Source organism: Crinia signifera, chromosome 3 (assembly GCF_055691185.1).
Source record: "Crinia signifera chromosome 3, ASM5569118v1, whole genome shotgun sequence".
NCBI lineage: Eukaryota > Metazoa > Chordata > Amphibia > Anura > Myobatrachidae > Crinia > Crinia signifera.
In genome coordinates, this window is record NC_139219.1 from 205,649,729 (window position 1) to 205,677,273 (window position 27,545).

The following is a 27,545-nucleotide window of genomic DNA, read 5'->3' on the forward strand; positions in this document are numbered from 1 at the left end:
CCTACATGGTGCCTAAAAAATAATCTCATAAAAAGGAGGCTCCAAAATCAAGTAGGTGCTCCTTCTATTATGAAGCCTGTGGTTTGGTCACCGTGCACACTAGGGCCACATATAGGATATTTATGAAAACAAAAGAATTGGGGGAATCAATTTTTAGTCACATTTCTCTAGTAAAATCTACTGTATTTGTTAGAAAAATGTATTAAAATTGAAACTCTGCAAAAAAAATGAAATTTTGAAATTTCACCTACACTTTGTTTTAATTCCTGTGAAACACCTAAAGGGTTAACAAACTTCCAAAATGCTGTTTTGAATACTGTGAGGGGTGCAGTTTTTGAAATGGCATCATTTATGGGGGTGTCTCACATACAAGTCCCTCAAAGTCACATCAGAACTGAACTGGTCCCTAAAAAAATCAGTGTTTGAAATTTTCTTGAAAATTTGAGAATTTGCTATTCATATTTTACGCCTCCTAGTGTCCAAAAAAATGAAAAGGAAGTTGAAATAATGATGGCAACATAAAGTAGACATATGGTCTATGTTAGTTATTAACTATTTTGAGTGGTATGATTATTTGTCTCACAAGCAGAAAATTTAACATTTTGCAAATCGCTAAATTTTCCATTTTTTCACGACATTTTGGTATTTTTCACAAAAAAACACAGACTGTATCGACCCAAATTTACCACTAATTTGAAGTACAATGTGTCACGAAAAAACAATCTCAAAATCACTGGGATAAGTAAAAGCAAAAAAAAGTTATCCCCACTTAAGTGAGACATGTCAGATTTGAAAAAAATGGCTCTGTCAGGAACGCAAAAACTAGCTCTGTCAGGAAGGGGTTAAATTAAAATTAGTTTGATTCTGCAGTGTAAATGATTGTTGCTTAAAAAAACCTGGAGATTTCTTATCGAATCTCACACATTCTGAATCTCTCATCCTAATAGGGACGTGCGGTCAGGTAAATGGCTCACGAGTCCCTGGCAAGTTCCAGAGCCAGATCTGCACACAATATATGAGCCATGGGGTACATGCCAGCATTATACACATGTGCAGCAGTATACACTGCTGGATATTTGCTGAGTTTTGATAAGAGATGTGCAGAAAAGGTAGCCAGGTGAGGCACTGCCTCACCTGCCATAGACTTTTTACTCCAGCATTTTGACTATAAAAATGATTAGAATAATAAAAATAAAATTATAAATTATAAATTATATGTATTTTTGACATACTTTATCAATTCAAAATGCCGGCATATACGCTAGTATGACAGGAAAGGCTGTGCCTCCCCTGCCTCACCCAACCGCACGCAGTATATCACATAACTTATTACATCACATTATGCAATAAAACACATGCTTTCCAATGGGTAGTAGCATTGCGTAATTACAGATTATGTCAAATTTAAGATGTTAAACACATACATTAAATATTATTATAACATTTTCAGACATTTTCATCGTTCTATAAATTATAGTATGATGCACTTGATGTTTTATTTCATATTACTTTTTCACATAGTTAAATCTCTAAATAGTTTTTAAACATGTTTAGCAGATTTTGTAATTGTAGGATGGAAAAAAGAGATTGAAATAGAAACAAGAATAACTGCATTAGCTCCATCTGGAGCAAGACATTCGGGATTCCCTTTGGAAAATTTGACTTTGGAAAAAATGGTTTCTATTCCAAATTGTTCTTGGAACTAGGTGACTCCAAAGGGGAACAACCAGACCATTAATAGATTGCTTAATACAAATATTTCTGTTAAATGTATTAAATGGCTAACGTATATATATTTGCAATATGTGCGTGTGTATAATGTATGTACACACTGGATTTCGAAAATATATTATATTTAAAGGAAAAATACAATCTACTTAAATATATAATATAGTGTCATGGATTTTTTGTATTTATAGTGATACTTGAATTATCTCCTTTTTATAAATGAATTGAATTAAATATATTATTGCATCTAAGGAAGAAACGTTAATTCATAGTAATAAAAATTGTCTATCATTATCTTGTCAGATAGATATAGAGTAGCAAAAAAACCCCCATTATCTAATTAGTGTCACTGGCAAATGCTATAAACACTTGTAACAAAATACAGACATGACCGCAACATTGATTTGCGACTGAGAAACCTCCAATAATGCTGCTTTCACACCGCAAAACCTGATTAGACCAGGTATTTAAAAAGTTTTTTTTTTAAACGGGTCAGAGCAACTTTAACCCCTTTCACATCGCTTGTAAATACCTGGTCTAAAGCAGGTTTGCGGTGTAAAAGCAGCATGAGACATCCCGGAGATGCGCTGGGCAGTGACCTCTTGGAGGTATAGAGAGAGGGGATCAGGCACCAAAGCCCGCACCTAGACTGCCAGCAGGAGCTCCCGCACTGCAGGCAGGGAGGAGAGCTGCAGGACGCTGGAAAGGGAAGGGTAGGGGTTTGACACTGAGCATTAGCTGGTCCGCACTGAGCCAGCGCAGTGCATATTTAATGAGCTGGCCACTCATTACATAGGCGCATATGTAATGAGCGGCTCATTACATATGTGCATATCTAATGAGCGTCCCACTCATTAAATATGCACTGCGCTGGGGACCAATAGTGCTCACTGCTACCTGGGTACCGTTTCAGACCCGTTCAGACAGCAAAAAAACGGGTCTGAAACGGGTAGGACTCTGCTTTTTTGCCGTTTCCAAAAACCGTTTTTTTTGGAAACAGTAAAATCACTCTGCACCTTTCAGACCGCACATATTACTGTTTTAAAACGGTAAAAAATCTGCAAAATACCAGTTTTTTAGTGCAGTCTGAAAGGGGCATTAGTTCATTCATTTACAATCAATTAACATGGTGTTAGCTATAAGGCCCATTGTCCTGGAAAACTTGGTAAATTTAACAATACAGTAGCACCCACAGAAACCTCTGGAACAGGGGAACCACATCAGATATCGCCGATATCTGCTGCAGGACCCTTGTAATACATAGAGTGGATACTCAATATTTTGAGCTGTTCCCTGAATACATTTTATCTACCAACAAAACTTTTCTATTAAATATGCCCGATCATATAAATACATTAGCGTCTTTGACCGGCTGCAACATATTCAATATATTGATGGCAGAAAACATTATACAGTTGTAAGTGACAATTAGTTTCAGTTACGGAGGTTTAGCGGAAAAGAATAACACATGATCAACATTCTAGAGGAATAATATGTTCAAAGGAACAAAGGAAATATGGCGCATGAATAAAGACAGACATTCTCAGTCTAATTAGTGTTGAGGCCGAACAGTTGTAAATCAGATTATGAAGAATTGTTTATAATAATCTAAAGCGCATTCATGAAAGCTCAATATCCATTACCACAGCTATGCCCCTTCACCACTCAGTATTACACTTATAGTGTTCTTAATTACAGAGGGACAGTTGGTACCAAGAATGTTCATCTCATCTGGCCCTATTACTGGCTCATTCAGATGCTTTTTTTTTTAAATAGAGTTTTTTATTCAAGAATAATAAAGATTGTACATACAGAAATCAAGTAGTATAATCAAACAATTTGAGCTCATACGTGAAATGTAAGTCAAACATATAACAGATGTATACAGTTCAGTAAACATTACCCATGAAGTTGTGTACAACGCTCTCAAACTTGCTAACAATATATCAGCAATATTAAGAAGTCTGTATTCAAATGTATTTTTGTTAGAATTCTTCAGATTTTCTTTGTTAAGCAACTTAACACATATCTAGTCTACCAGTTAACACAACAACTAGTCTAAACATAGAGGAAAAAAAAAACCACACACACAGACATGAATTGTGCAGATATGTTATAGGCAGAATTTATAGACCATGATATACAGTATAGGGTAGTGGAGCAAAATCAAATGGAGGGGTCAGTGGTGGAAAGTGCAGAGTTAAGCCATGGCGACCAAATCTTGTCGAATTTAGAGCTGGCATTGTTTTGCATATATACATAGTGTTCCTAAGAGATTGAGTAATTTACTAGTGCCTTAAAGGAGAGGAAAGTGGGGCTATCACTAGCCATCCATAGCCTTGCAATGCAAACTTTAGCCAGGGCACAGACATGATGCACATATAATTTCTCCCATTTGGAGAGGGCGTCAGAGCTCTCTATCCACAATACACCCAGCTTAGGTGAGAGTATCCCTTGAGGCATCCCCGTATCTTCTAAAGCCGACCCCACTCGGGACCAGAAGGCTTGTATGTTCGGAAACTCTTAAACAAGATACCAGAAGGTACCACAGGAGGTAGTGCACTTGGGGCAGGCATCACAGCGTCCACTCGCAAACTTAGCTATTCTAGCTGGTGTCATGTATGTCCTATGTAGGATAAAAAACTGAATTTGTTGGAACCGAACAGATCTTGTGACAGTACGTGGATATTCCATGGCATGCTCCCATTCCTCCTCATCTATCGGTCCCAAATCACCCTCCCATTTATTACGGATATTATATAGTGGGTCCGTATGGTAATCAGAGAGGAGACGAGTATAGGACAAGGAGATCGCCTTAACAGAACCCAGTTTAAGCAGAAAAGACTTAATAGGAAAATAAAGAAGTGTAGGTGGTGAGTCCCCGAACTGAGTCTGCAATGCGTGTCTTAATTGAAGGTATCGATAAAAGTATAACTTAGGCAAATCAAAGTCATCCTGTTATTGCTGGAAATACTTTAAAGTACCCTCAGAGTATAGCTGGGACACTGTTGTTATAGATCGGGGACCCCATGCCCCACGACTTCAGCTCAGGGAGCCATCGGGAGTACCAGAGGGGAGTGTCCGGGTCCAGTCCCTCAAATCTAAAAAGGGCCCTCAGCGCCTGCCAAATTTTAGTGGCCTGAAAAACAATGGGGGGAGAGAATGGGGAGACATTACCACTTAACAGAACCTGCATTGGTGAAAGACTAGGATAGTAACAATGTATGAAGACCCAGTGTAGGGAACGGTCATCAGTATTTTGCAGCCAAGTCCTAATATGAGTTATTGGAGCGGCATAATAATATAGGGAGAAATTGGGAAGTGCCAGACCACCATTTGTCCTAGATCTGGAAAGAGTGTTTAGTTGTATTTGAGGGCGCTTACAAACCCAAATTAGAGAAGACAGGACACTATTCAATTTCCTAAAAAAGGAAGGGAGAATATAGATCGGAGATTGTAACAGGATGTAGAGTATTTTGGGTAGTAATATCATTTTAATAAGATTAATCCTACCGGTCACCGTTAATGGGAGTTTACACCATGACTTAGAGTTACGTATAGTGTGTTGAAGCAATGGGTCAAGATTTAAAGGAAGAAAATCTGATGGGTTATTTGTAATTTGAACACCCACGTACTTAAATTGATTAGTCCAATATAATGGTAAAGTGATTTTAGGTACAATTGGAGGGGGACCAATCACCGGCATTACATATGACTTTGTCCAATTTATACATAAGCCTGAGTGTTTGCTAAATTCATCAATCACCTGCAAAAGCAGAGGCATAGATGCAGTATAGTCTTGTAGAAATAGTAAGAGATCGTCCGCATAGAGGGCGATCTTATCTGATCTAGAGCCAGTGGTTATACCTATGATGTCTGGGTGTGATCTGATAACACAAGCCAAAGGCTCGATGGCAATGGCAAATAATGTAGGGGAGAGAGGGCATCCCTGCCTGGTGCCATGAAATAAGGGGAAAGATGGGGAGATGTACCCGTTCACCGAGATTCTGGCAATTGGTTGTTGGTAAAGCAATTTGGTCCATTTTATGTAGTTTGGGCCAAATCCCATGCACCTCATGACTTCCCATAGATAAGGCCACTCCACACTATAAAACGCCTTGGCCGCATCCAAAGAGACCACGACCGAGTCGGAGGGAATGGCATGTGGGTCCTGAAGTATAGTATAGAGCCGTCGTAAATTTACAGAGGTAGACATACCAGGCATGAAGCCAATTTGGTCTTCATGATTTAAGGTAGAAATCACTGAGTTAAGTCTCAAGGCTAGTATTTTTGCCAGGATCTTGGCGTCAGTGGGAATAAGGGAAATTGGTCTACATGATTCAGGGAGTTTAGGATCTTTACCGGGCTTTGGAAGGACAACAATAATGGCTTCAGACATGGAGGGAGGGAGGCTATTTTGGCTCATTCAGATGCTTACAGACATTTAAATATATTGTTTTTTGAGGAGGAAAGTACTGATGCATCTTATTTAGGCTGCAACGGATTTATTTAATGTATTTTAATGTATTTGTTTTAATAAGATTAATTACTTTTGATTGATAATGTTTTTAAAATGGCGTTATACTAAGTTAGCAGTTATTGAGAACTGGACACTAGCACTGTTTATTTAAAGTTTATATTCTTTAGCACATTTATGCTAATACCAAACATTTAGATACACAAGTGAGGACAGATGTTTCTCGACCAAACATTGAAATGTATTATGGTTGACTCGCAAGGCTGAGAATTTTGAGTCCGCACCTGAACGGCTTTGCATAAACATCCATATGCAGCCTTGCGTGCGGGGACCATGGAATGATTTTGCAAGCACTCACAGATCTAAGACACCCCTGTGGTGTCTCAGATCTGTGTGCACCCTGTGCAGGAAGCGAGCGGTCATTTGATATTCGCTGACAACAACTGGCTGCCCCCTGCACGCACATCATTGGTTAATTACTTTGAGAACACCCAGTGTTTTCATGGGAACGCCCATGGATGAATCCCCCGGCCCGCCAACTTGCACTGTGTGCGTGTGCCCAGCGAATAATCTATTCCCCTTAGTCGCTTGCACACAGCGGCTGCACATGCACAGTAATAAAAAAATCACTCCCCTGTGAGTACATGTAGGGGAGCGTGTAAACGAATATAACCTTCATTATCTAGTTTCATATATAGACATGGTGGGCCGCTATGTGGTTTTTTAAAATATCAGCTCTTCATTTCCTTTGAAGCTGCTGACTGACTGTGAGAACTAGATGTTCTGAGGGGGCAATTTGATTTGGTGAGATAGCTCTCCAAATGTCAGCATGTTACACACAGTGATTTGGAGGAGTAAAAACCAAGCTGCCAGCACATATTTGTAAAAGAAATGTAAATTAATTCTTTCCAACCTACTTACAGATAACTGGCACTAGGGTGTGAGCACTAATATAACTGTGCCCCATTTGTTGCAGATGTACTAAGTCTTGGGGCGAGATGTATCAAATGGAAAATGCAGTAAAACCCCGGTTTTATTGCATTTTCCAATGTATCAAAAATGATACCACATTGAAGGGTATCGCCACCTTTGGGTGACGATACCCTATAGAAGCCTATGGGCTTCTTTTCGCCGCCTGCCACCGCCGACGCAAACCCGCCGCCTCGCTGACCCCCCCTCTGGCTTACCTTCCTGAAGGGTCCTCCTGGACCCCGGAAGGTAAACCCCTCCTCCCCCTAGTGAAGCAGCCGGACATCCTTCCGGTTGCAGGGGGGAGGAGGAGGCGCCGGGGACAGCTGGCTTAGCTGTCCCCGGCGTGTGGGGAGAGCGTGGCGGCAGGGAGATGACGGAGACCCCCTGCACACCAGAGTACAGGTATCGCGGGGGGCCTCCGTCACCGCATCACGATGCCAGCCGCATATGTTAGTACATATGCGGCGGCATCATGGCGGGGGGGGGGCCGCGAAGGGCGGTGATGTATTTTAATACATCCCGCCCTTGGAGAGTTAGAACGTGGTGAGAGAGAAACTACCAACCAATTAGCTCCTCTCATTTTTCAAACATAGGGCCAAATGTAATAGTGTGTGAGACTCAGAATGCTTGAGATTTGGGGAGGGTTTTCCCATTTTTGCCAAATCTGCCTCTTTGTAAGGTTGGCCACTTACGGCTCTATAAATTGACTCCAGAAGCTATTGATATGATTTCACAAGTGAGTTGGCATTTCCAGATGGGTATGTTGGCAGACATATTGGTTATATATTGGGAAATGCGTATACTCAATTGTTTGTGCATAGATTACCAATCATTATATTGGTCATGCAATTGGCAGGAAAACAGTTCCTTCAGTCAGTTCGGTACCATTCTTACAATTTCTAAGGTTGGAGGGGAAATCTTTTGAATCATGTTGAAATCTTACACGGCTTTGCCAGCATAAAGAAAACCTATTCATATACAGGAGGAGATGCATCAAGGCGTGGAGAGAGATAATGTGTTGAGACATAAAGTACCAATCAACCAACTGCCATTTTAAAGGGCGTGTTTAAAAAAATGACAGCAGCTGACTGTTTAGTATTTTTTTCTCTCTCTGAAGTTTGATACATCTACCCTATAATCATACCCGCCTACTCTTCCAGTTTGGCTGTGAGGATCTCGAAAATCAGGAGACACTCCCAACCACTTGGAAAAGAAGGCAAGTGTCCTTGTACTGGCCATCAGCCTTCACATCTTCTGCCCATCACCCCCTTTCTCACTCATCAACCCACTTACTGTGCAAAGTGGACGTGAATGACTCAATTCACGCCACCATTCCCCTGTACTTTCCACCTATAACATCCTGTCCTGTTGAGCGGAACTGACAATCTCCTTCCAGTTGGGGCAGCCACAAAGTCAGCAAGTATGTCTATATTGATATAAAGTTAAACACAGAAGAAGAAACAACCATGCTCACAGCTTCATAATCTATCAATAAGTTTAGTTATCATCGTGCAGTAAATTACTTTTCATTTTATTTTTCTAATTAAAATTGTAGGGAATGACAGGACCAGAAGGTTTACCTGGTTCCCCAGGAACATTTGGGCCTAAGGTAACAATACATTACTTTTTTGCTTTTCATTCATCCAGTACATGCATTTGTCTTGTTGATTCATAAGCCACATTTATTTAATTAAATTGGTGAAATATCTGTTATAAGTTTAAAATCCAGACTTTTCTGTAAAATGCCCAGACTGCATTGTGACCCAAGTATGAAATACTGGCATATTCTATTTTACTATAAAAAATGAAATCATTAGTGTTTCACTTGATAAAAGATGTCTGAATCTTTATATTTAGCAGGTTTATTTTTAGTGTAGGTTGTTATCATGTAAAGCTAAACATGTTTCTTTATAGGGAAGTAAAGGTGATCCTGGAATACCAGGCAAAGCAGGCTTAGTGGGAGCAAAGGTATGTGAGAAAGTACTTTATGTCTCCTTAAGCTATAATCTTATTAAATTCTCTCCACACTTAGGGCTATTGGCAGATTGTTTGTATCATTGAAAGATCCGCTTTAAAAAAAAAATAGTTTTATTATAAAAAGAGCTGTGCGAGATTATCCCCATTGTATTAGTACAGTTTTCTAATAAAAATGAAAGAAGTAGCGCTAAACAATATTAAGATTAAAATTTCATAACATATAATAATAATCATAAACACTGAGGCACACTGAAAAAAATATTAAAATTAATAAAAAACACAAGGCACCTTTGACACTTTTCTGATTGAATGATTGATCTGCAAGGATCCATTTTTATGTATACCACCTAGAATAGTCTACATATAAAGGTATCCGAGGGAAAGTCTCTCCCAATTCCATGGTAGAATTATATTTACCACAGTTGAAGTACATTAGGGGAATTAATTCAGTTTGAAATGCATAGCAGCAGTAGCCTCCATAATGGTATTAGGGGAATGAATGTTATCCTCCGCAATGGCTGCTGGTCTAGATCCAAATGTTGGTGCAAAGAGGCAGGTAAGTATCCAGGTACTCTGTCCTGATGTGTTTCACTGTAGCCAAGTACAGCTTTGTCAAAGGTTACCTTTGACAAAGCTGTGTCTGGCTACATTGACCCTATGACCCCTGGCTACTGTTTGACCCTTACTAAACCCTGAGAATCAGATGGTGTAAACTTATTTTAGCCAATGGAGGCATGGTAGCGGGAGGGAGATATTTTTCGATCCTCTTCCACATCCTCAGTCAGGGATAAGCCCCGGTCCTGACACTGTGAGCACACACAGTGTCAGATTTCTCTGAAGGAGTTCATGACAATTGTGAAAAACTCCAAAATGGTGGGGAAGTAATTTGCAAGGACAGTGGTTTTGATATGGATGTCCCTGCGGGTTTTCATATATACATTCATAAATGGGATAATTTTTATTAACAATAAAAGTATCCGCCATGATATAGGGTGTTAATACTGTATGTGCCCTAAATCAGTGACTAAATAAGAATATGCACTTAAACCTCAGAATATCAGTCTTTACATCGCAGAAAAATCAGTGACCTTATGCTCAAATTTACCACTAGCTTTGCAGACGATTAAATGTCCATTTTTACATATTGTATTCATGAAAATCACAAGGGGTAATTTCCCTGATCATCCAATGCTTAACAAAAGGGCTTACAAGGATCTTTCATATAGACATTGTGTAGCTTAAATATGAATTCATTATTTGAAGATACACAAACTTTCTCCACCAGGGAGTAAAAGGAGATACTGGCCTTCAGGGTGAACATGGATATACAGGCATACCAGGACTTAAAGGTGCAAAGGTAAAGATTTCTCTGATGTTCTAGTTGATTTAGTGATGTTTTTAGTCTATAGCCTTTTACTGTTTAAATGTTTACTGTATATACCAAGAATATGTTTTTATTCTGTTTAAAAAGGATGCTTTTTATGTATTACATGAGTTACATTTTACAATGGTCCAAACTTTTAACTGAATACATATTATGATGGGGCAATCATTAACATAGTTTATAAGTGATTGTTACTTTTTGAAAGTATTGTGCTTTTGTGCTACTACAATAATTAACAGAGGAGACACCAATCTGTTCACTTTAGTTTAAAATATCCAAACAAATACCAAAATTGTGGATCGTTAGGAGCAGTCACAGCTGCTGTTCATGAGGGGTGTGTCAGAAAAACATATGCAAAAATGCGAGTTGTAGGTGGTAATAATGCACAATAGGGGAATGTACTGATCAAATGCCCAGCAAATTGTTAGTTACCCAAAGTCAGTCAGAGTCCATAGGGAGTCGTCTGGAATTAGCAAGGTGTCCTCGCAATTTGGCAATCATAGATGATGGGACATGGCCTCCTTGTAGAGGGCTGTTGTTGGTCCTGAACAAGCTGGTGATTGTATTAGATGTGCAACTCTGTGCAAGCTCAGCGCGTTTCGGTGTGATAACCCCACACCTTCCTCAGGAGCAGAATGAGATTAGGAATCCATGTTTTTTTTATTACATGAACATGTAAAAATTACTTTTAGGAATGTGCTTTTCCTTTTAATACTAATACATTTGCATTTGAAACTCAGCGCTGTTCAAATACCCCCTTTTTTGCATAGTTTAAGATATCCTACTGATATTACTCTTCAGAAACTATAAAAATATCTATCTATCTATCTATCTATCTATCTATCTATCTATCTATCTATCTATCTATCTATCTATTGTGACAGGGACAGAATAAGTTCACATTAGGTGAATGTGAACTATCTAGGTTTTAGAGCAGCAGCACCAGGATAATTAGATCCAGTCTAGGTTTCCAAGACTGATGTGATCAGGGTTTGTTTAACAGCACCTCCAGCTTTCTGTGAAATGTGGCTCCAGGGAAGAGGGTAATTAGTCTTGATGGTGGAATAGTCACCCAAGTTATAGGCTGGGTGTGCAGGTTATGGTATGACTAGGGTGGCCAATCCCGGGATCGGGATCGGCGGGATCCCGGGATTTGGCCTCAAAAAGTCTGGGATTGGAGTATCCAATCCCGGGATTTCGGGATTAGACTGCGCATGCGCAGTCTAATGCCGGGCAGCATCTGAGCACTCGCTATTCCCGAATCCCGGCCCCGGCTATTCCCGAATCCCGACCCCGGCGCGGCCTGCGTAGTGTGACAGTAGAGGTCACACTGCGCAGGCCACACCGTCATCACTCACCGCCCACTCTTCTCTGCCCGCCCGCCTGCCTCTTCTCCGCCTGCCTGCCTCTTCTTCTCCTCCGCCCGCCCGCCTGCTGTCTGCTGAGGAGGTGCACTTGCCGGGAGGCACCGTGCACCTCCAAACCCACTACCGGCTGCCCGCTCGTTAATGTACAGTAAGTAAATGTGCGGGTCGGCCGGTGTGGGGATTTCTATGGGAGCAATGCTATGGGAGCAATTAGGGATGCGAATCCCAGGATCCTGGGAATCCCAGGTATTGAGCATTTTTCAGTCCCGCATACCGGGATTGAAAAAATGCCCCGGGATTGGCATCCCTAGGTATGACCATTGGAAGCTGTGAGTAGTTTGGTGAACTGAGCTGCTGACAATGATATGCTGTAACACACTAAACATACTGGAATGCTGTTGCCTTCTAAAAATAAAGAATCAGACTGCATTTGTGTCCAGTGTATGTGATTCCTTGTCACTCTATCTATCTATCTATCTATCTATCTAACATGGCAGCACCAGGCAAGGGCGTAACTACCATTGGTGCAGGGGGTGCAGCTGCTATGGGGCCCAGAGCTGAGAGGGGCCCCACTTTGCCTGCCAAGGTTACATTTTCTGTATATATTTTTCAGCATTAGGTGATAAATAGGGGCCCTTACAAACTTTTGCTATGGGGCCCACATATATCTAGTTACGCCACTGGCACCAGGGTCTGTGCGGCCAACAAGAGAGCAAGAGACCTTTTTTCGAAAAGAGGCATGGCTCTGTGGAAAGAAGGTATGGCCTTGTTGGAAGCCATACTGATATCATGTCATCAAGGGGCCTGGCTTTGTAACTAATAAAAACATACAGTGCTGTTATGTGTTTATGAATGACGTTTCTTTTTTTACAGGGTGATAAGGGAAATCAAGGCGAACGAGGGAGTCAGGTACTATCTTTGTTGTTAAAAATAATAATAATAATATTTTTACATTGGTAGTACAGATAAAATACTTTTGCTGATCTTCTTATATATTTGCTGCATAACAAGCATTGAGACTCCATGTGGCCATTTATAAATGGGAGAAGATCCCTTAATCCAGTGAAAAACACCACAAGGAAGCAGAATATGACAATGGGAGGTTTAGGATATCACAGGTTTTACAGCTATTATTTTTTATAGCTTTACCTTTCACTTTAGCAATGAAGCTTAATGAGTTGGGCCAGTCATGGTATTTTTAGCTGGAATCATAGTAGGTACATTAAAGTATGTTTACCTGTAATTTATTTTCATAAACTAGACAATCTATAACTGGGACCACAGCTCACTGCTCATCCTTCAAATCCTTACATTTCACACAGTTGCCCCCCATATTGCAGCTGTATTGTGATAGTAGGGGCATGTGAGGGAGGGGGAAGACACTAGGATGCCTGGTGCTTTGCTTATTGATGCTCCAGAATTACACCCCCCCCCCATCTTTTCTCCTCTAATGAAGCATAGCTGCTCAGAAGAATAAAGCAGGAACCTCTAGGTCCACCAATACAAGCCACCTTGTTAATATTTCTTATGAGTTATGTAGTTCAAATTTGACGGTGCTTCTGCCCAAAATACCAGGCGCAGACATCACTTACCAGGAATTCTGATGCTACCTTTAGAAATATGAAACTGACACAGAATATAGAAGACTCTGGCACTGTGCCACAGTGCCAGAGTCTTCGAGCCATGGCAGTGCCATTTTAATACTCTATTAGTCTCTAGAAAAACACACTAGAAAGGGCCCCCATAGCACCAATATTTATTCACCATCAACAACAACAATATAGTTTAGTATATTCTGGTGCTCTTGGCAGCAGGCAAGATTGCTTTATGGATGATCCAGCAAAGGCAAAAGATGCATCATAATCAAGAAGACCTTGAAGGAAATAGGCTGGCAATATGCTGCTATAGTCTGTCAGCTAAACTGGCAGCGTAGAATAAAATGAATGACAGTATTTTATATTGAAGTTTATAATATTTGGTAAGGTAGCTTAACAATCCGCTAAATGATGTACAGTATTTACAGGCATTGAAGATAATATAGCAGTAAGAATTCTCTTATATTCTTGTGAGGAATGCTGATTCTAGTAACACGGACATCACAGTTTAAAGAGGACACACCATACCTCATAACATTGCAGATAATGAAGTTGGGACTCATTCATGTGGTGCTCTTAAAAAGGGGATGTGGCCTCTGAAAGGGGTGTGACTTTGTGTGATTGCTATGTTTTTAATCTACACCCACAGTTTCGTCACTGTTGTGCCTGCCCGGCGCTCTGTACTGTCCCTTGAAAATTGGGACAGTTGGGAGGTGTTGACACACATATCCAACTCAAGGGACAGCACTTATTTTGGACCACTGACATGCTGTATTGCGTATTTTAAGGGGTGGTGTCAGTGAGTGGGTACTATGCTGAAGACCTGGGGCACAGGTTGCTTTCCTTTATTAAGTTATACTTTATTACATTAAAAACAGATCGTATCTAACCTCAATCTGAGCCCGCAGCTACTATCTCGGTTGGGAGGATACCACAGGAATGTCTATAAGCCTCTATATCTCTTTACCTACTACTAGCCCTTCTCTACCTACCTTACTCACACATAGCTACCGTTAAACACCACGCTCTCCAATTAATTAAATACATTGTCTATTTTGATGTTCTCAGGATTGTATTCACGTTATATATGTATCTTTGTGGATATCTTAATAAACCTATATGATTGAAAACAAAAAAACAGATAATAGGTACTGCAAAGATAAAAAAAAAATTAGATACATTTTCCATGTGTTTCCTCTGTATGTACTATCATATGCATTCATGTATTATCATCTTAGGAAACAGTAATCCTAGGAGACACAAAGAAAATTCATTGTGCAGCACTGCATTCATATTGGGGCCAGAATATATGTGCAAGTGGTTGGGGAACCACCTTTTGTGGTACACTGGGAACTTTAGGGGGCTCTATGATCGGTGATGGGCTCCTATATATTATAAGGTTAATGCAAGGGAAGTGTTGGAATCCTAGTTTTTGAACTTTGCATCCTAGTATATGTGGACATTTTAGGGCGTAGCACTTATACCACCATTGTTTGAATAATTTTCTTTGGATTATTTTTTAAAGGGCCATAAAGGGACAAATGGTTCTCCTGGTATTGCAGGTACAAAGGTATGTAATATATGCCTTAAATATATTGCCATATTCTTAGCTATATGCACTTTTAATACAGAGATGCTTACGTTAAAATAATTTTAATAATCTTCAAGATCTTAGGTAGTTTACCATCTTACAATTCTCATTATGCTGTGGTTATATTAGATTAAATTTTATCCATGAAAATCATTTTTGGGGTAGATAAAGTTTATTTTTTTTTACAATATTTTTATATCGATTTCATTCTTTTTGAATTACCTTTCCATTACATTTTTCATGGTCACTTTTACAGTCACAAAAATATCAAGAAAGGAATTACCAAATAGTTGTAGTAATTGACTGTAGAATGGAATACATCTTTCTCAAACAATGCACAGTGATGGAGCAGCCTCTGGAAGGTTTAAACCCAAAATTGGCGACACACTAAATGAAGTTCTGCAATGGTAAGTATGAAAATACCAACAGGGCGTTCCCTCCACCGGGGCTCAAATGAACCCTTCATTTGAGCGCCGGTTCCTTTTTACCATTGCAGAGCTGTAGTAATTTGTTTATTTTCCAAGAAAGACCTTCAGGAGACATGAGACAAAACATGTTTTAGGTTTGTTTAAAATAGATCCACTACAAATACAACAATGCAGACAGTTCTGAATGAGGTTGGTACACATTGTAGATGTTGATGTACACGTAGTTTAAGCTAAAACAACTTTATACCAGTTGCGGATCCAGCAGAGAAGGTAGGGGGATGGTTGGTAATTGGGGTAATCAGCCCTATAACACTATGTGGTTGCAATCAATCTGTCCCCTGTTGCTTGAGTGGAAAATTGTCCCAGTTCTGGAACAGTATGTCTGCTCCTAGCACTGGGACAGGATGTCCGCTAACAGGACAGGCCAACAGCTGAAGTCCTGTGTCCTACCCCCTTCCTCCCTAGGGATTGGTCATAAGACCTGTGAGGACAGATAGGCCTTATGACTGAGGCGCAAAGGGCGGGCTCTAGGCCTGCAGCCAAAAGTCAGGCCTTTGGCCTGTGAGACAATTATGTGGGTACTAGACCCGGTACTGTTTATTAAAGAGCATCCTTTATGTGAAAGTGTCCATGGGTACTAGACCCGGGTCACTTAAAAGTGCCCAAAATCATCTGGCATAAAGTGGCTATGGGCATTTTGCAGAGTCAAAACCTCTATAGACAATAGGCAGGCCACAGGCACTGCCAGATCACTCAACTGGCCTATAATTAGGAAGACCAAAAGGACATGTGCCTCTATATAAATAAAGTGATCTGGGCATTTTGCTCAAATCACTCTAAAAGCCACATAGACAGATACTAGGCTGAGCACACTAGGGTGATCCTGGGCAGCAGGCCCAGCTGAATATCATGTGTAAAGATCAGAAGCTGTGAAGCTTCCAATCTCCTGTTCAGGGGTGTTCTAAGAGAGAAGGAGCCCTGTGTAAAGCCTCCTCTGTCTGGGTCCCATCCTCTCTGCTGACAGCGCTGTAGAGTCTAAAATTTTTGGGGGTCAGACTCTAATGAACCTGCCACAGGACCAGCCACACTAGAGGCTGACACCTTACTGATAGAGCTATTTGCTCCTGCATACTAAGCCTGCAGATTTTAACTATATGAAGCTACTTACAGCTAAAAATTAAAATAGTTAGAATTCTCAGGCTTCTTATGGAGGAGTAATTAGCTCCATCAGTAAGGTGATGACTTCTAGTGCAATAGGTTCTAATACCTGGTGCCACATTTGCTAAAATTTCTTTAGATCGTATGTGCAGGGACAAGAGGAGTAACCGGCACATGTGCCATAGTCCAGCTATCAATTCACTGATTTAAACAGTTAATTGAATGGTGGAGGAGAAGTGCCCCCCTTTGTGGCAGGAGCCCAGCTGTTAGTGACTCTGTGGCCACCCAGACTCCAGCTCCACGCATTTACCCTAGCCGTACATCACATAAGCTTTTATAGCAGCCAGTACAGTATGTCAAAGCTTAATTACAGTGTAACTGATGCAAAATAACTATTTTAGTGTTAAATTAGCTATATAATAATAATAATAATAATAATAATTTATTTTAACATGCTGTGTTTTCATCTGAGTGACACATCATCTGAAAATGCTGATTAAGTTAAATATGTAATCATTTTTTTGTTCACCATTTGTTTTTAAAGGGAGAACGAGGAGCTGACAGTTCTAAAGGAGAGGTAGGTATCAATCTAGCGATAACATAATCAGTGTTAATGCCTAATTTTAACATGTCTACATTTCTCCAAAACCATAGAAGCTTGCATCCCCCATTTTAATGTTTAACATTTTTTAGTATTCCTCACTTAGACAATTTGGTTCTTGTGTAGTTTCACGGCGCCAGCTACTTCCGGGTTGGGTACGCTCGCCAAACTATCTAAAATAAAGTAACTTAACTCCATGCCAACGTGGATAGTTCATACCCCCACTATCCACGTTGGCATGGAGTTGATTTTAAATAGCGTGGCGAGCGTAGCGAGCCATCGAGCCCGCAGCGTGGGCGAGCGAAGCAAGCCCCGCAAGGGGACTCAGACGTGAAACTACACAAGTACCGACAATTTTTTACCCCCTTCGCGGCTTAGGCCTTTTTCTATTCTCTGCTGAGCCCATTTTTTGACATTTGGCTTAGACACATTTTACATCAATATGTTTTTTTCATGTAGCACCCACAGAAATTTTACATTATTTTCTTAGAAAATAAAATTAGTGTTTTTGTTCATTATAACACGTCACATAAAATGAACCAAAAAACTGTCAAAATTTGATTTAATCCTTAAAAATTTTAAAAAAGTAAACATTAATTATACACAAGGGAGATATGTATTAATCTTTTTAGAGAGAATGTGAAGAATTACCCAAAGCAGTCGATTGCTTCGATCATGTATGTAGCACATTGTTCGAAATGGTAGAAGCTGATTGGTTGCCAAAAGCTGGTGATATGCCTGCATTAGAGCATGTGAAAATGCGGTAAAAACCCTCATTTTTGCTTTAGAGCATCTCCCCCCGCATGAGTAACCTGCACACTCACTCAAACAAGGTTGGTACTTGCAAAAATAATTTTTATTACAAAAAATATATTCAAGGTATATATAGTTATAATATTAATAGACCTCCATGAGTTACCATGAAAATATTGGTACAATCCACATTCACCTAATAACAATGTAATTCTCCCATAGCAGATTAACATATCTTTGTAAAACAGATGTGTCCTCTAATACCCCTTTCAGACATACGCAAAAATTCCAGGATTTTTCACATGTACGCTCATAATCCCAGGACCAGCGAAAGTCTGAATGATTACCCAGGATTTTAGTCGACTAAAATCCCAGGTCCTGCGCACCTGATTTTTAAAAACCCGGGATTGTACCGGGTTTGAAATCCGGGGCAGTACTGTATGCAGGGCCGGCGACAGGGGGGCCAAGGGGGACATGTGTGACGGGTCTCGGTGATCTGAAGGGCCCCTGGGCCTGGCCAGGGCCCGTCTGTGTTACCATCGCAGCCGTCTGCAGCCCATGTCTGTGTACTGCCTGTTTGTGCGTGCCGCTGCCGGGTCTCTCCTGCCGCTGTGCTGCTGAGTGTCACAGTCAGTGTCCCTTGTCCATCCTGTTCCTGTCTGGCGCATACAGTGCCATGCTGCAGCCGCTCAGCGCTGGGAGGCTGTCGGCTGTCTTCTGGCTGCACTGCGCATGGACCTTACTGCGCATGTGCGGCACCACGATCCTCTGCTCCGCATTCTGCTGTGGCTGCCTCCTGCCCTGCTGCCTAGTGCCTTTCCAGCCATTAGGGCCACTGACTGCACAGCAATACACGCAGCCCTGTGGGAGGAAGGGGCAGCTGTCAGTGGATACGAGGGACGTGACGTCCCCTTCTCAACCTTCTCCTGGCAGTGATGGGCAATCATGCACATCTCAAGGTGGCCTCAGCACTTATAAAGTGTCTGACAAAGGCTGAGGGCAGCCTAGGGGAGCCAATCAACCCCCTCTGTATCTGCCCCTGGTCCCTACAGATAAGAGACATCCTGACTGTAGCAAAAGTGAGTACCCCTGGGTCATAGAACCCTTCCCTCACCATTTCACAGTATGTCTGGGTCACATGTAATGTGTGTGTGTATATATATATATATATATATATATATATATATATATGTATATATATATAATGTGTAAATGTGTGTGTGTGGGTATATATGTATGTATATATATATATATATATATATATATATATATATATATATATATGTGTGTATGGGATACATCTGATTAATGGTGTTGGGATGCCAGCAGTCAGAATACTGACACCAGCATCCCAATGGAGGGAATCCCTCCCCCTGCCCCCCTTATCCTCCCTTCACACACCCTAACCCCCAATTCCCCCCCCCCCCGCCTCCTCTAGCAGCCTAACCCTCCCAACTAGGACCTAACCCTCCCCTCTAGTGGAGGGGGTAGGGGCCCCACAGAGATATCAGTGTATGGGGCCCCAAGATTTCTGTTGCCAGCCCTGACTGTATGTCTGAAAGGGGTATTAAATTATTGCTGCAGTTGCACCAAGCAGCAACTTTCGGCACTCCAGGTTCCCTGAGACTCTGTCTCAACGTAATGCGATTGAGATGCACAAGGAGACTATGCAGATTAATTTCATATGATAAGTAGCTACAAGTAATTAGAATTTGCAAGAGCTAATAGTTCCATGTGCAAAATGCCTGCTTCTACTGTTACAGGAGAAAAGATAAAAAGATGCAACATTTTTGTAAAAAGCTATAAAAAACAACTACTGGTCAATATTGTAGCAAATACGAACCGGGAAAGGACCTACGACATCTGGCTACTAGATTCAAATTACATACTACATTTTCAAAAGAAATCTGCAGCTTACAGATAGATAGGTTAGAAATAAGAGCTAGAGTTTACTTTAAATTCAAAATCACAGTTTTTTTAATGTTACTTTTAAATTGTAGACTAATTTTAAACTTTCTTTGCTTAATTTGTAATTTTATTCTTTTAAGAAAGGAGAAGTAGGAGAACAAGGACACCATGGATTTAATGGCCAAAGAGGAGAGCCTGGCCCTATAGGATTAACGGGTGCACCAGGAGCCAGGGGTGTCAGTGGAGACAGAGGACTTCCTGGACTGCCTGGAAACGAAGGAAGGCCTGTATGTCTCCAATCATATTTGTGGGCTATAGTATACAAATGGTATAATGGGATGCAGTCACAATCCTGGTTGTTGGGATCCCTACAGTCAGAAGACTGACAGTGTGAGCCTGGTGGTCAGAATCCCGGTGGTTCTTGGTTGTAAGTACTGGTGTTAGGGTTAGGCACTAGCGGGAGGGTTAGAGTTAGGCTGTGGGGAGACCTAGGGTTAGGCTGCATGAGAGGTGGATTATGCTTATGGATCCAGCAGGTTTCATACCTATAAAATACTGTATACAGTATACTGTAAATGCAGGCCATTAGTATGACCTGTAGAAACAAGTATGCTCTTTACTTGGGAGGGCCATTCCTGGAAAGTACAGTACCTGCTGAGCAGAGGGGGGGGGGGGGGTCTTCAACTGCCTGCCCCCCTTCCAGCCGTGGGACAGTTCCTGCCCCAGTCAGGAATGTCCCCAAAAAATGGGTTGTCCAGTGAAAATCGGGACAGTTGGGAAGTATGGAAGGTAACACTGCATGCTGCATCCAGCCGCATTGCTGCCAGTTCCCAAGTCAATTGGAGGCGGGTCCATGTGAATGCCAGCTCCCATTCACTTCAATTGCATAGCAGGGGGGCATGACCGCCTGTTCCCCGCTATACTGCAACATCCTTTCTGCGCTGCATACACCTGGCAGCAAAGAAGGAAACATAGCTAATGTTACAGTGCAGAACACAGTTCTTCACTGATTAAGAGCTGGAATTTTGGTGTGTCCCCTCGACGAGTGAAACCCAGGTGCATCCCGCATCCCCTGCTCCCTATAATGACACCACTGCCCTGACTACAATAGATAAGGATGCCAAATTGGTGTAAATAATATGGGATTTTAATATTTTTCTGCCTTTCTCAGTCACTTCCAATCTGCACGTGATGCGAAAAGTCACATACCTATAGTTGAGCAATTATCCAAACTGAGCATGTGCCGAAATTTCTGAAATGTACATAAACTTTCCACAAGATGCTGCTGCTACGTGCAATTGTTTGAAACGCAGAATCAGGTTCCTACAGTATGTACTAATCACTGGATGTACTCCTTGGACTAAGCAACTATTTCACAGTACATTGATTTTGCAATATATTCACACAGTTCTTTATTTTTATAAAGGGTAAGGAGCAGTCTGAACAATTTATAAGAGAAATCTGCATGGACATTTTAAAAGGTATTTGATAACAATAGAACAAATATTTTGTTTCAGAGACTTATGTTTTTTTTTTCTTATTACTGTCAGTGTATGAATTTGTACACATATATTATATGCTACCTTAACTGATTTGTCCCATCCTTTACTCCCAAGGCTTATTGTATAATGATTAGATGATTGTATGTTAAGGCTATTTTTGAGAGTTGCTTAGTGTGTAAACGTAAATTAGAAGATTTAACAAAAAGTGATTCTTACTATTTAGTTTATAGCCTTTGTGACTTTTTGGAATATCAAGACATGTGCAGAATGGGTCCCGCTTCATATTCCACTGCAGTGGCATAACTCCTTCCTAGTTCACCGGAGGCAAGATTAATATTGGTGCCCCCCAAATTGCTCAATCAGTAAGGTGTCTGTCTTCAGTAAGACAGGTCAGGGGTTCTAATACAGGGTGTAACACTTGCAAAAATGGGGTGGAGTCAGCAACAGAAGTGATATTGATTCAAACTGTCAGGGGAGGAGAGGTGCTCAGCGGCAGCAGGAGCCCGGAGGCAGATGACTCCATTGCCTCCCAGAGTTACGCCTCTGTTTCACTGCAAAGTGCTCCTGTGTTTACATGTGAATGATGCAGCATTATTTGTTCAATTAAAATATATATTTATATTCCAATGTGCTGCTAATAAAATACACATATTTTCAATTTCTATATAAACTCAGCTTCTGTATGAGGTAAAGATCTTCACTAATGCTTATATCTAATAAGTCAATATTATGGCATGAGTTTAATGCATAAAAGTATACATACATAACATTGTCAAGATATTCTATTGTTCAGAACAAACCTTAAAATGAGGTAGAACACCCCTTTCAGTCAGGTTGCTCCTGGGATGGACCAGGGGCCTCATCCCGGGCGTGACCCGGCCTTTGCGGTCTGAATGGGTTAAGTAACTTTTACCATGGAATGTTTGTTTGTGTGTGAGAGGGTGGTTTGAGAATCTGGAAAACTGCTGATCTCCTAGCTTTGTGCGCAAAACATTGAATGGCAGTTCTGTGTGCCAATATGCCAGGATAATAAGAGGTCAGAAATTAATCTCCACACAGGTTGAAGCTGACAGGAAAGTGACTGTAAAAACACTAATAACTATGTGTTATTAAGATGGCATGTAGAAGAGCATCTATGAATGCTCCCAAGCTTGACATGTAAGGTAATAGAAGGCCTCCTCCAGGGTTATTTCAAAACAGGAGGAATTCTATGTGCAGAATCTGTCGGTGCCCCCTCCTCTCTCTCTTGCTAGCAACATTCTATTTTTATGGCACTGCTAGTAGACTCTAGCACTGTACTAAACTATAACAACTCCCACCAAGTACATGTAATCTGCAGCTGGTTCAATAAAGATGACAATGAGCCCAGTATACACTAGTGGCCTCCACGTCACCGAATCTTAGAGCACCCTTGGAATATGATGGAATGGATGGATGCTTAGCTGATGGGATACGGTCACTTGGCATACAACAACTAGGTCGACATGCATGAAGGTCGACATGACTGAAGGTCGACGTGGGGTTAGGTGAACATGGGGAAGGTCATGTCGACCTTCATGCACGTTGACCTATTGGTTTCAACCTAGTCACTTTCTATCCAATGATCTATACCCCAGCTGACAAATCTGTAGTAGCTGTGTAATTCTATCATGATAATAAGGACCAGTAACTATAAGGAATGTTACCAGCACCTTGGTAAATCCATGACAATAATTATTGAAGCTGTGTGTGCACTACATAAATTGACCACTGATTGTGTTAGAAGTAACATAATCAGTGGCATAACTATAAATTTTGCTCCCCCTGGCCAAAAAAATGATGGTGCCCCCCCACCTTCTTTAGTAAAACATGACAATGGTGCAGACTGGTTACCTGGGCCACTGTGCGCCGCCATGTGTAGAGCTGTAGCTCCCCAGGAGTGATGTGTAACGTCCACTGACATACTGTAGCCTTCCATCACCAAGGACTGATACCAGCGGCTAGAAGTGTGTGCAGGTAATGACACCAGCTGCCCCCAGGCGCAGAGGAGGCGAGGACATTGGGGAGGGTGTTAGGCTGTCACCTACGGTACGCAGCTACAGTACACAGCCACCGCCGCACACTACTAATTAGTGACAGAAAACTGTGTAACCATACAGGACAGCAGACATTTTTCAGTGTGCCCCGAGACCGCTGCCTCCCCCAAGGCACAGCTGGGGCTGCCACACTATAGTTAGGCCACTGAACATAATAGTAAAAAGAGGTATTGGATTAAATGTCATGAACCTAACTCAGGAAGCCATTTAAAAAAATATACAACCTGTTTCCCTGTATAATGCTCAGAACTAAAATCAAATATATAGTGAATCCAATCTAACCCTAAAACCCTAAAAAGTATTTATAGGAAAAGCAAATGCAAATGCAGAATCCCTGTAGCAAAAAAAAAAAAAAAAAATCGAAATTAGTTACATTAACCCCTTCAGTGGTGTTTTTTTTAAGGTAGTGCTCCTCACTGGCAGAGTTTTTTAGGGGGAGCGCTACTTAAACCCCACCACTGTGTCCCCCTGGGCTGGGCAGCACTGCTGAACATTATGCCAGCCGCTTCCCGGCCCTGCGCGCCGGCGTCACAGCCCTGCACCCGGCGATGCAGCGTGTCAGGAGCCGGTGCCGGAGACATCAATAGAAAAGCCAGAGGGGAGGGGGAGGAGGAGGCGCGGCATAGGAGAGGAAGCCGGCTCTAAACAGTGGCAATCCCGAGAATTTTCCAGGCTTGCCAGACTAGGCACTGAGGCACAGCCCGGAAAATTCTCGGGATTACCAATGAAGGGGTTAAAATGAAAATTGTACATGCATACAAAGTGCCACCAAGAGATTGAATAGGCCCCAGTATAAGAAAGGAATTGTGGGCGCATGGCTGCACCATGTTCTAAAAAATGTTTACAGTATCTCTGAAGAAGATCCAGGAAACCGCCTTGTAGAAGGACATGATCATGTGTAGTTACACTGCATTGGCAGGCCTAGATCACCAAATAAGTCCAGGCGCTCTGTGCCCCACCCCACTTAGCATTTCTGTGCCCAAATCCCCTCAATTTACATCTCACAATATCCTGTTTGGTGAAGAATTAACTGATATAATATGATCAGAACCAGGCAACAAAAAAAATGCAGACCATCATTCTTTGTGTCCAATTTAATAGAAATCATATAATATAAAGCAAAACCCAGAAAGTTAAAACAGTAATCTACAGGTCAAGAAAATAATATCCTTTTTATTCTTAATACTGTCCCTGTATTCTAATTTTATTTTCCTTTCATTTTTTAACCAATGTCAGCCCAGTTGCCATCTCTACTTCATTCTGAAAGAGTGAAGAATCATGATCAATGTAAAACTCAACAAGGACCTCCTGGAGTTCCAGGATTTCCTGGACCGGTTGGCCCTGAAGGTCCAAGAGGGCATCCTGGCTCACCGGGAAGAAATGGCTTTCCAGGAACTGTAGGACATCCTGGTCATCAAGGCATTCCAGGACCTAAAGGTATAGCAAAATAAGAGATATATACTGTATAATACTAAAATGGGTAATTTACTATAGGAATTTTATTTTCTATATTAATACATTAAGGGCCAGATGTATCAAGCTTCAAAAAGTTATAAAATGGAGAGTGATTACCAACCATCCAATAAGCTGCTGACTTTCATGTGTTACAGACTGGCTTTGAAAAATGACAGGTAGGAGCTGATTGGCTGGCTGTTTCACACTCTCCATTTTATCACTTTTTGAAGCTTGATGCATCTGGCCCTAAGGATGAGATGCATACAATCTTCAAGGTAGAAAAAGGTGAAGTTGCCCATAGCAGCCAGTTGGCTTCTACATTTAATTTCATAGACTGTGCTAGTTAAATTATTTAATTTCAATAAACTCATACCTCTTTACCCCAGTTTGCTGAAGTGCAAAGGCAAATTTATAGAGGTGAAGGCTCATAGCATAATACAGCTATAGGAGTTGGGGTAACATTACCATCCTGGACTTGATGAAATAGTGTTTTCACATCATTTGATTTGCTCCAGCATTAAAGTATTTTAATTCTAAACTGGTGTTGTCTTAGTTGGATCAACATAAGCAGGGCTGAAATATTAAATAAAACCCACAGTTTGGATTATAAATCTTGAAGAATACCACATATTTACACAGATACTTTACAACTTTCCCTAAATGGATGTGGCAACTGACTTGTCACAGTAATGCTGTGTACACACTTGTACAATCTGCATGAGATCCAGATGCGATTTAGACTATGTATACAATTTAGACTATCTGCATACATATAGTGCAGATCTGCACGATATAGTCTATGCAGCCAAGACTTTCTCCATGAGATCCAGATGAGATTTTGACTATATAGTCAAAATCTCATCTGGATCTCATGCAGATTGTACAAGTTTGTACACACCATAAGGCCTTTTACAATCAATGTTTACATAAATGTGTCATTACAATTTTGTTCTTTTATGGCTTCCCAGACTCCCACACTTGCTCCAATGCCCCACAGAGTGGGAGATTGTGGAGAGCATTTGGAAATCTCCTCTATAGATCCTTCTTTTGCCACTGGAAATCATTTCAAAATGCACATTATACCGAGGACAGATGTTGGTACTTGTGTATTATCACGGCGCCCCCGATATTAAGTCGCACGATTTTTCATCGCATGCCATCGCATGCCATACACCCGATGCACAGTGATGCAATTTAAGCCCCCTATACGATTTTAAATTGTATAAGCACCCTAATGGGTGCTTACAATGTTAAATGCACCCCCACGCCACCCTCAGTATGAACGTGAATCCGAAGCGTGACGAGCACAGCGAGCCCGTGAGGGGTGGCTCGACGCGTCCTCTGACTTTTTCATACCCCCACTATCCACGTCGGCGTGGAGTTGATTTTATATAGTGTGGCGAGCGCAGCAAGCCACCGAGCCCGAAGCGTGGTGAGCACAGCGAGCCCCGCAAGGGGACGCATATTACTTTACACGTATTCCGCGGCCCCTCGCGGGGCTCACTGCGCTCGCCACCCTTCGGGCTCGGTGGCTCGCTGCGCTTGCCATACTATATGAAATCAACTCCACGCCGACGTGGATAGTGGGGGTATGAAAAGGTCAGAGGACGCGTACCGCCGCCCCTCGCGGGTTCGCTGCGCTCGCCACGCTTCGGGTTCATGTTCATAGTGGGGGTGGCGTGGGGGTCCATTTAACATTGTAAGCTCCCATTAGGGTGCTTATACAATTTATAATCGCATCGCATTGTATGGCATATACAATGCCATACAATTTTAACATTGTATGACATCGGGGAACATCGCGGAACATCGCATTGCATCGCATACCATCGCATGCCTTATGGTCTGCCTTATGGTCTGATAATACACAAGTACCCAGATGTTTTATTGGTCTTTTTAAAAGATAATGCACATTATCTGTTAAATACAGATGTAGCGCCCCTCTTCCTTGCAGGGGCATGCCACCGGCCGTCAAAAGGGGGAGCACCTCGCGCACCCTGTTCCAATGTAGCTCCGTCCGCTGCCTCCCCTATTACCATTTCCGGTCTCCACCGCTCCCCGAACCCCCTGTAACCCTACTTGTCTCCCTGAAGCGGAGATGGGCAGGGTCACGCCGCCCAGCCGCCGAGTGACTGGGAAGCATGTGTGTGACACGCATGCGCGTCCCAGTCTGATGGAGTCCCTCTCACTCAGCGCTCCCCAGCGGGGAGGTTCTGGCGAGCGCTGAGTTAATGAGAGGGGCTCCATCTGTAAGTCTGTTTTTAAAACAAAAATAAACATAACAACAGTGGGTGGAAATTAAAATCATAGTTTTTGTATGATTGGGAAATTTGTTTTCACAATAGTTTTGACATTCAAAAAGTGCTACATTTGCCATTACTATTTATTAAATTTGGGATATGACAATCACATGTTAATAAGATTTGCTTCTGTGTAACATCCTCTTGGGCAGCAAAGCAGATAATCTAAATGTAACAGTCCCAGATGGACAGAGTTCCTACAAGAAAGGGAGTGGGGTCATACCAATCTGCTCAAAAAAAGCTGCCTGTATTTCTTATTCAAGTGACAAGGCCC

At 41.5% G+C, this 27,545-nt stretch overlaps 1 protein-coding gene across 1 annotated transcript in view; it reads left to right on the forward strand.

The window, feature by feature from the left end:
• The window catches only part of COL21A1 (collagen type XXI alpha 1 chain), a 237,019-nt gene that overhangs the window by 199,511 nt on the left and 9,963 nt on the right, over positions 1-27,545 (forward strand). Inside the window, exons 20-28 of the mRNA XM_083177317.1 lie at positions 8,733-8,786; positions 9,092-9,145; positions 10,440-10,511; positions 12,779-12,814; positions 15,026-15,070; positions 17,222-17,254; positions 20,080-20,226; positions 21,366-21,420; positions 24,753-24,953. Coding sequence (XP_083033443.1) covers positions 8,733-8,786; positions 9,092-9,145; positions 10,440-10,511; positions 12,779-12,814; positions 15,026-15,070; positions 17,222-17,254; positions 20,080-20,226; positions 21,366-21,420; positions 24,753-24,953 — 697 coding nt within the window. The remainder of the gene's footprint in view (positions 1-8,732; positions 8,787-9,091; positions 9,146-10,439; positions 10,512-12,778; positions 12,815-15,025; positions 15,071-17,221; positions 17,255-20,079; positions 20,227-21,365; positions 21,421-24,752; positions 24,954-27,545) is intronic.